Source organism: Crinia signifera, chromosome 5, assembly GCF_055691185.1.
Source record: "Crinia signifera chromosome 5, ASM5569118v1, whole genome shotgun sequence".
Classification (NCBI taxonomy): Eukaryota; Metazoa; Chordata; class Amphibia; order Anura; family Myobatrachidae; genus Crinia; species Crinia signifera.
This window is the reverse complement of record NC_139221.1, coordinates 106820508-106831406: the sequence shown is the minus strand read 5'-3', so window position 1 is coordinate 106831406 and position 10899 is coordinate 106820508. Positions and strand designations below refer to the sequence as shown.

At 39.5% G+C, this 10899-nt stretch overlaps 1 protein-coding gene across 1 annotated transcript in view; it reads left to right on the top strand.

The window, feature by feature from the left end:
• The first annotated feature begins 1946 nt into the window (after positions 1-1946).
• Positions 1947-10899, top strand: part of SCGN (secretagogin, EF-hand calcium binding protein) — a 115035-nt gene continuing 106082 nt past the window's right edge. Inside the window, exons 1-2 of the mRNA XM_083186263.1 lie at positions 1947-2256; positions 2864-2931. Of these exons, the coding sequence (XP_083042389.1) occupies positions 2187-2256; positions 2864-2931 (138 nt within the window). The 5' untranslated portion in view covers positions 1947-2186. The remainder of the gene's footprint in view (positions 2257-2863; positions 2932-10899) is intronic.

The following is a 10899-nucleotide window of genomic DNA, read 5'->3' as shown; positions in this document are numbered from 1 at the left end:
TTAAGTAGAAATAAAGAGTCAGCGGTGAGCCGGCAAATAGAGCTGCACTCGTGGTGGAATCACAGTCGGCGTATTGCGGCTTAATTACCGGCAGCGTGGAGCGGGTGTCCTTCTCCTGGGAGATCAAGTTGAGGTCTGCTAACGTGGATCACCGGTTCAGGTAAGTGATGACGTCAACGCGTTTCGTCCCCTAAGTCTGGTGGGAACTTTTTCAAGACGGATACCAGTGTTTTCTGGCAGGCTTTATTTATAGGGAAGCTTCTACATACCAGTAGAGGTAAAGATGGGAGATTACACCAATGTAAAAATAGGGATAAGTTTCCTTCAGAGGTGGACGAAAAAGGAACATATAGCCTATAAGTGATACGTATAACTTGTCAATCATTAGAAAGATTAGAAACAAAATAAATATATAGCTCCCTCAAATGGGAAAGATGTAAAATCTAAATTGCCAGGATATTAACCCACAATCGTGGGAAACCTCCTCTCTCACACTTAGCAGAGAGAAAAACGCATGAAGTCCTACAAGGATACAATAGGAATGGTCCGTTACAAACCCACTGTAGTGGACCATTCCTATTGTATCCTTGTAGGAATTCATGTCGGGCAGCACACAGCTCTCTCTGCCCGGCTGTCATTACTTTAAATTCTAAGCGGCTGGTGGATAGATTCGCCTATGCTTATGTTAACCATTTCCCTAGATAATTAGTGACATGTGTGTTGGATATCATGCCTGGAATCAAACATTAATGTGATAGCTATGTGTATTGTAACCATTTTGAGCAATAGTGCTAGGACCTGCAGAAAAGTGGGGTCCCGTGAAGGGGGCTGCAGGCTTACATGCATTGATGAAGTCATGAACTAAATCTCCACTATTTATTAATATCAGTTAATTTAGTGAGTGCAGAGCCCCTACAATTTCTGTTTAAAACAATGGGTCACAAGCCATAGGGCACCCCAAAACTAGGAAAGGTGAGTGCCGATGTTTAGTGTATATATTGTTTATTAGATTCATTTTACAATTAGTCTTATTGTGGTCACATTCTCTCATTCACCCTGTTTTAACCTATATTGCATAGCTTATGTTAACCATTTCCCTAGATTATTAGTGACAGGTGTGTTGGTAAATGCTCACCTTTAAAAGCATAGTCTGCTGTGAGCTTTAGACCAGATAGCAGGCCTGGAATCAAACATTAATGTGATAGCTATGTGTATTGTAACCATTTTGAAGAATAGTGTTAGGACCTGCAGAAAAGTCGGGTCCCGTGAAGGGGATTGGTACGAAATCCCGGCGGTCAAAATCCAGACGCCGGAATCCCGACCACCGAAATCCCGACAAGGGGGGGGGGGACATGGATGTCATCCCCCCTTGCAGGCTCGCTACGCTCGCCATGCAGTGGGTCCGGTGCCATGTGTGTCGTGGACACCCATAGAGGGAGAAAGTGTCGGGATTTCGACCTCCGGGATTTTAACTGCATCCCCCGTGAAGGGGGCTGCAGGCTTAAATGCATTGATCAATTCATGAACTAAATCTCCACTATTTATTAATATCAGTTAATTTAGTGAGTGCAGAGCCCCTACAATTTATATCTATCTATCTATCTATATAGATATAATATTATTAGAATTTAGTACTAAATTGCTGAACTGCTGAAAACGAAGTCTCACACTCACACACACACACACACACACACACACACACACGTATGAGATTGATTTCAGCAGTAACTTGGTTTCTAAATTCTACTAATACTACAATGAATTATACATACACATCTGCATTGGTTTTTGTTGTGAAAAAGTCTACCTTGGAGAGAGTCATAATACTGTACTATGTGTGTACTGTACGTATCTGGTCTGCTGGGTGCTGACACATTTTACCTAATGTACTTATGCATGCAACGCCTCTGTGATGTTAGACATACAGTGTGACAGTGACGCAGAGCATCTAGTCTACACTATGAATCCTGATAAGGCTCGTTGGACTTTACTCTTCAGCAAACTCGATCCATCCCTGCTTCAGCTGCGAGCCTGCCTCCTGTAAGCAGGGCAACAAGTGCTTCATGGGAGGAGATAATGAAGAACTATATATAGAACAGAAAGCTGTAGTGGAAAGAGAAGAATCAGCTGCACTCCGGTCTCTGCGCACTTGCTGGTCCTTTCAGCACTGACTCTGCTTCAGCACCATGGACAGCTTCTTTCTCAAGCTAGATGCTGCTGAGTTCCTGGAAATTTGGCTGCGCTTTGATTCTGATGGTGAGAAGACTTGCAAAGTGGTTTTCAGGAGACACAGAAGTTTATGACTGGATAGACACATACACAAGAACTTATTTAATGGAACAAAGTACACTTTTGACATATATCATTTCAATGCTATGCAGCATAGTCACCAATTTGTACTTTAATGCATGTCAATGCAATACTGCTCTATCTGTTATTTGTCAGGCAAGTAAAATGCTATTATCCTCTGGAAAATTAATTAAAGTAATTTGTACAAACTAATGTAAGTCATTCAAGGATATACTGTCATGTCACTAAACAGATTATAGTACATGTGTTGCATTAACGAGGAAATAGCTTTTTAATTATTGAGAAAGAGATTTAGGAAACTCAGAAATATTACTGTACACAAGTATAACCCAGAATTATTGATTTTTTCCAATTGAGCAAATCTACATTTTAGGGAAAATGCCATAATATAATCAATACTAAATAAACTGTATATACATCATTGATAAAGTATACTTTTTTTTTTTTTTTGGAGCATGCAGTAATTGTGAGATCAATCATTTAGGTGAGATTATTTTATTAGTCCCTGGTTGCTAACTATACCAAACATACGTTTTCTTTGCATGTGCTGTAGACAATGGTTACATTGAGGGAAAAGAACTGGATGACTTCTTTTGCCATCTTCTTAAGAAATTGGGCACAGTAAGTTATTACTTTTTTCTGTTATAATTGATGTTTTTTTTAAATATTTAAAACTCATGTTTTATAGAATATTCTATAGATACATTTGATAGTAGGAATCAGATTTATGAACAAAAAAAATGATTCATGTGTCCAATAAAATATTTATTTGGTACTGCTGAAGACATGAACAAATGTGTGATATCTATCTATCTATCTATCTATCTATCTATCATATTGTATATATACACACGTTATCCGTACTAAATTGTACAATTCTGAGTGTGTATCCTTAGTGTTCTATGAATGGAATGAATTTGTTCTTCTGGTAGACAAATACACATACTGTACCATGTAGCCCTGAAAATACAACATATGTAGATATTACACAAATATGCAATTTTAATGCAATGTTAATTATAGATTTTTATGTAATGTATTTCCATATGCAGGTCATCTTTCAGTAAGGTACAGGAGGAATTTGTATGAGGACATTCATTTGTCTTAGTGCACTGAAACAATTAATAAAAGGCACATCCAAAGAGTCCAAGCTGATCATTTACACTGGAATATTACCCAAATTATGGAAGCAAATGTTTAAATGAACAACTTGTTGCATATTTGTGGTTCATTAGAAAATCCAAAACATTAACCATTACTGGTGGCAATTACAAGCTTGAAGTTTATTACAACTTTTTGGAGTCTCATTTGTGTTTGAAACAGCTTAGTTCAGGAACTGAAAGTATGATCAATATTTCTTAAGAACAATAAAATATCAATAAAAACAATAACAATCCATTATAAAGCACAATACTGTATATAACATTAATAATAATTGCAATTTCACAATAGACACATGTATCAATATAAACACAGCCAATATAATCTGTGAGGTAATGACAAGTACTTATAAAATAGTACGGAGGGTATAATGGTTAGCATTACTGCCTCACAGCACTGAGGTCATGGGTTCGATTCCCACCATGGCTATAACTGTGCGGAGTTTGTATTTTCTCCCCGTACTTGCATGAGTTTCCTCCAACAATCCAAACATATACTGGTAGGTTAATTAATACTATTATACTAGGGTTAACAAATTAACCCTAGAATGTCTGTGTGTACATGTACATGTGGTAGGGAACATAGATTGTAAGCTCCAGTGGGGCAGGGACTGATGTGAATGTTCAAATATTCTCTGTAAAGCGCTGCGGAATATGTGTGCGCTATATAATAAACAGTTAATAAATAAATAAATAGGATTCATAATGACCGGAATAATGATTGATTGATTAATTTATTTAATTGATTAAGTAATAATATTCTGATGTAACATCTGGTGCAAGGCCAGTATTTCTAATGTGCAGATAGGGTCTTGCTATATTGCTCGAAGACCCATGTCATCTGCAACATGATTGATATGCTCTGACTTTCTTTTTGGGGGGAGGGGGGGGCACCTAGCACTGTTCTTCAAAATGGGGACATGTCACCACCATGTTGAAGGCATGGTGGATCCAGGCTCTGTATTATCTGACACACACCTACTGGACCCAGATTTACAGATCTGACAGCCTGCCTCAGTATACTTAAGCAGGCTAACTGGTGCCAAAAACATTGTATGATCTGAGACTGCGTTCTTACACTAAGGACTCGTATCTCGCAAATGTAAACAGGAGGCGTCTAACTCCAACAGTAGCCTGCCGCTGCATTTCAATGTTAATGACATGGAATGTCACAGCCACTTCCTATAGGCTGAGCAATTCCATACAACATTATTTAGGCCGATAGTCAGTGCCATATTTCCCATTGGGCTTAATGGTCAGTTGCCCAGGGGCCCAAGGTTTCTAGGGGCCCACCCTAATAGGGAAGATGGCACTGCCCTGGGGAGCTGCTGAGGCTGCGGTGGCGGTCAGGAAGCTTGTCACTGAGCCCCCTCTCTCCCTCTCCTCACCTTGCTTACGTGCAGGCAGCGGGGGCTGGGAGCTTGTAGCGATGCACTATTTGCCAGGCTGCGGAGCGGGAAGGAAGCGCTGCTGAATTTGAAAAGACTGGCCGGATGCTGATTGGCTGAATTCTCTCAGCCAATCAGTGTCCAGCCAGTCTTTTCAAATTCAGCTGCACTTCCCGCCCGCTGCCCGGAAAATAGAGCACCGCTACAAGCTTCCAGCCCCTGCTACCTTGACGTTGCTGCCTGCACGTAGGCGAACTGAAGAGAGGAAGATAGGGGACTCAGTGAATTATTTTGCCCAGGGACCTGGGAGAATGTCAAGATGGCCCTGCCCATAGATAGTCCTTCTAGATGGCAAATAATTTCAGACCAGATCAAATGCAGATGTGTCCTCATACATCGGGGCCTGATTCCCACCTGCTCACTAGGTGGCATATATTCACTGCCTAATGAGCATGTAAACCTGCCCCGCCGAACGCACGCCTCCTCCATCGCCCATATCCCCGCACTACCATGCGAGCATTCTGACGGGCCCACCCAGGGAACAAAGAAAGGTATATGTAGCACAACATAATTACAAATTATCAATATTTAATTATTTAACATTTTTTTCTATCATCATTTTATTATTAAATGTATTCATTCATTTTTGGGCAGAAGGGATTTACCACTGTACGAAAAGTGCATCATCAATACTCAATGTATAAAATACTGTAGATGTGGTTTGGGCTATAGAGAAAAGGGGATTTACATATGTCTTATACATTTACTATCAATATAGGCAATCTTGTGTACTAACAATGTTCAGATAGTCTAAATAAAAACATAATAGTAATAGGCAATCAGCATGAACTAACTTCTTGGGCATAATGTAAAAATATGTTCCTAGAAATGGAATCTAGTGAACCTGGAGGTAAAAAAGAAAAATCACACCGACATAACATGATGCCATAGCAACCTATATGTTATTGTGGCAAACCCGTGCACCATATAATCAGGGACATTAGCACTGAAGCCATAAAATACAATATGCATTCAAATAAAAATGAAAATTTTCTGTGAACATCCCACTTTATCATTACATATATAATTTCATAGCTCTGGAAGAATTAACACATCTATTTCTCTAAATATATAGCGCTGATAAATAATTTCTTATTGTTCCGAAATAAGGCGATAAGAAGTTATACAAGATTATATAAAATAAAAGGATGTAATATAACACTAAAAATAAGTCTGGTTATTAAAATATGAAAACTTTAAGTCGTTAGACATTGGCAAGTAACTAGTCAATAACCAGCAGACAAGTGGCATGTGATATTATTACATTAATGTGAGATAATATGGAAACACTTACTTTCATGATGTCAGTGTACACTAGACATACAGGGTGAGATTTAATAGGATGAGAGATTCAGAAAGTGAGAGATTTGGTAAGAAATCTCCAGTTTTTTTAAAGCGGCAATCATTTACTCTTCAAAATCAAACTGGTTTTGCAGTGTAAATGATTGCTGCTTTAAAAAAACTGGAGATTTCTTACCAAATCTCTCACTTTCTGAATCTCTTATCCTATTAAATCTCACCCACGGTATGCTAAACGCTACACATTTTATCGGATCAAGCTTTTAAATGACATCTATATCATGCTGAAATCATGGGTAAGATTTAATAGGATGAGAGATTCAGAAAGTGAGAGATTTGGTGAGAAATCTCCAGTTTATTTAAAGTGGCAATCATTTACTCTTCAAAATCAAACTGGTTTTGCAGTGTAAATGATTGCTGCTTTAAAAAAACTGGAGATTTCTTACCAAATCTCTCATTTTCTGAATCTCTCATCCTATTAAATCTCACCCCATGTATTGGGGCAGATGTATTAAGCCTTAACAAGAGATAAATACAAGTGTGATAAGGAGAGATAAACGTCCAGCCAATCACCTGCTAACTGCCATGTTACAGGCAGTGTTTGAAAAAAGTTAGTAAGGATGTGATTGGCTGGACGTTTATCTCTCCTTATCACACTTGAATTTATCTCTTGTTAAGGCTTAATACATCTGCCCCATTATCCCAAGCCAAAAACAATGCTTTGATTTTTCAAAAACATGAATGTATTGAAGATGATCTTCATAGAACATAAGCAAAGATTGTTAGTACTGGATTTCCACAAGGGAAAAAATAAATATTTATTCTGAAAGCAAAAAACATTTGGATCAGATGCACCAAGCTTCAAAAAGTGATAAAGTGGAGAGTGATAAACTACCAACCAATCAGCCCCTAACTGTCATGTTACATGATGGGATTGCAACTGGCAGTTAGGAGCTGGTTGTTTAGTCATTCATCACTTTTTTGAAGCTTAGTGCATCTGGCCATCTGTAACTTTCACTTTTTTTATCACTGAAATAGGGTCACTTTTCACAATAACCTGTTGCCTGGAAACACTGATGGGTGATAGGGTAGTCATCGAACAGAGTACAGAGTATACTATGGTTATATGTTTTACTGGACACCCATAGAATGGTAAAGTGAAAACAATGCCAGATATTTCTGTGTCTAATTGGTTAGACTTAGGACAATAAGTAAGTGGCTGTAAACTAGACATTTTGCTCCCGCTGCCTAAAAAAAAATCTGTATCCCCTACATTTATTTTTTAAATTGTGTATTTTTAATTGTAAAAAAAAAAGTAATTTGAGTACAAGCATACGGTACAAAGGTAGTACAATAACATCTGTACATGTCTAGAACAATAAACAAAATTATGTTTTCCAGGAACAGTGTTTGAGTCATATTTGTTCAGGAGGAACAGAGAACGTATAGACAGAGTACATAGTTGTATACCCCATGCTATACATATGAGAGTACATATTATATATTTTTTTACTTTCAACTACAAGAAAACACCTTAGAAACCCCCCCCCCCCTCCTTTAAGAAAAAAAATTAAAGGTACCTTTTATTCATGCATAATCAGGACTAAGACATGTGCCCAGAAGAAGGCAAACAGGCATATTACATCTACATATTTTTAACAGTGGATTAGTAAACACAGGTGGCGCATGTATCAATGATTAGTTAGATTTTGTTGAATGTCAATGGCTGAGGCAAATCTAGAGGAGAATAGAGGATGTGTATGTATAACCAAACACATCCAGAGAGCGCCAGACAATTGGAATTGGTACAAATTGTAATTAATTTATTTAAATATGCACAAAATAAAAACTATACCATTGGTACAACATACAATAAAAATATATAATATATTATAAAAAGGTACGTTACACTCCTTTGTGAATTATAGCAGCAGATAATAGTCCAGATATTGGGTGTTTAGGATAAGCTCCTCTTTAGGTCAGAATTTGGGTGATGTCCAATTTTAGTGAAAGAAACACTTGGGTCATGAATAGCCGATGATTATATATATGTTCTGTCTTGTGTGCAGACTGCTCTAGCTACTCCGCCAGCTGTCGTCGCCTGTTGACGACCAGCTGGTTTGTCTGTAAGCGGAGAGCGAGCTGTCCGCTTCCGGCAAAAGCTCAGATGAGACACGCTGAATTTCTGGAGACTTTGAGCAGCCAATGAATGATGCAGGTAAACTCACCCAGGATTTTTATGCCAATGAACGGCTAGTGTATTCAATGCTGTAGACGCTCGGGAGACCTTGATTTTGCAGAGAACACAGATGGTGGTTTTTAAAACGCCAAAATACAATCGTATGGCGTCTTCACTCTCCCAGCCGATTCTCTGCAAAATCAAGGTCTCCCCAGCGTCTACAGCATTGAATACACTAGCCGTTCATTGGCATAAAAATCCTGGGTGAGTTTACCTGCATCATTTATTGGCTGCTCAAAGTCCCCGGAAATTCAGCGTGTCTCATCTGAGCTGTTGCCAGAGGCGGACAGCTCGCTCTCCGCTTACAGACAAACCAGCTGGTCGTCAACAGGCGACGACAGCTGGCGGAGTAGCTAGAGCAGTCTGCACACAAGACAGAGCATATATATAATCATCGGCTATTCATGACCCAAGTGTTTCTTTCACTAAAATTGTCATCCCCATAAATGTTGGGCTGGACATCACCCAAATTCTGACCTAAAGAGGAGCTTATCCTAAACACCCAATATCGGGACTATTATCTGCTGCTATAATTCACAAAGGAGTGTAACGTACCTTTTTATAATATATTATATATTTTTATTGTATGTTGTACCAATGGTATAGTTTTTATTTTGTGCGTATTTAAATAAATTAATTACAATTAGTACCAATTCCAATTGTCTGGCGCTCTCTGGATGTATGTGGTTATACATACACATCCTCTATTTTCCCTATTGTATCCATTTCTGCAAACCATCCAATTTGCTAATTGGGAGCAGCCATCCACTATAATTGTTATAGATTCCCTAGTTCCAAGGGTGAATCATTCAAGTGTTTGCGCCCAATGTGGTTTTTTCTTTAAACCTGGGTTTTAGTAAATCTAGAGGAGGTCCATCTTCTCCACTTATTCAGGTAAGGAGTGAGCGAGCCTCTGGATCTATAGGTGAATCTCTAATGTCCCGAAACCTCTTTCACTAGGGCTCTCCAGTTATAAATGTTTGGGTATGTAACATCAAACCACTTCCTAGCAATAAGGACTTTGGCCAAAGTAGTCAAACACAAAACATATTTATATATTGAGGGTGACAGGTTTTCTTCAAAATCAAGGGCCTGTATCCCCTACATTTATTATAATGTTTTACCTAAATGCTCATTGCCAGGGATTTCATGCTCATTGACAGGAGTTACATGCTCTTTGCCAGGGATTTCATGCTTATTGACAGGAGTTACATGCTCTTTGCCAGGGATTTCATGCATGTTGACAGGAGTTACATGCTCTTTGCCAGGGATTTCATGCTCGTTAACAGGAGTTACATGCTCATTGCCAGGAGTTTCATGCTCGTTTCCAGGGTTTAATGCTTGTCACCAGGGGTTTCATAGTTGTAGCTAGAGGTTTCATGCTTCCTTTTTATTGCCAGTGGTTTTTTGCTTGTTACCAGTGGGTTACATGCTCATTGCCAGGGGGCTACAAGCCCATTGCCAGGGGTCACATGATAATTGCCAGGGCTTTACATGCTCATTGCTAGAGGCAATATATATATATATTCCATGGGATATATATCGCTACGCAGAATCTGTAACTTCCAGTAGTGATATACACTACCCAGTAGGACCTCTAGCATCTGTCTCCTCCAAGGTGGCTGCCACTTTTGGAGGGACATTTTCAACATATTCCATATGGACGGCCAGACTTATTGGAATCTGCAGCAGCGTTGTGCCCAAGAAGCCACTGCTTGGGCTGCAGTGATATTGGGCCTTATTCTGGTTGGAGCGGCCGGGCCGTACGCGTACGTCCCGGGATTTTTTATGATCTGCGCATGCGTACATTCGCTAATGCGCAGGCGCGAACTCCCCAAAACGCTTACGGCCGGGTCTTTACGTGCGAAAAAACCTATACGCGAGTGTACGGGCATTGGGGGCGGCATAGGGGCGTGAAGAGGGGAGCGGCCGAAATAATGAGGGAAAATGGGCGTAAATATGGGCGTACACGGGGGTGTGCACCAAAAATGAGCGGTGCTACTACCGCACGATCGACTAAGGCACCGTTCATTTCGGACACAAAACAGGCGGCCGCCAACCGCCATCTCAAACCACCCCTACAGATACCGCATGCCAGCGTGCGCCTGGATTTGCTAATTTACGCTGATTACTACCAAACACATACACCTGAATGTAATAACCAATGCTGCAGTCTATTAAGTCCAAACCATGATTTCACTACCTGCAAGCCTACACACAGCACTCAAACACATTGGAAGCTTATCTTTCTAGACTTCTCTACATTTAAAGGTTTGTTTAATTTAAGGTAAGAATCTTTGTTAGACCTGCTTATATATGCTAAGGTAGGTATTTGTTAAACAGTTATACACATTCACTACGTGCTTTCATAGACTTTACACAGTAGCACACTCAATCTACACAAGTCGACATGTGTCAACGTGTTCACTCTAATACAAACATA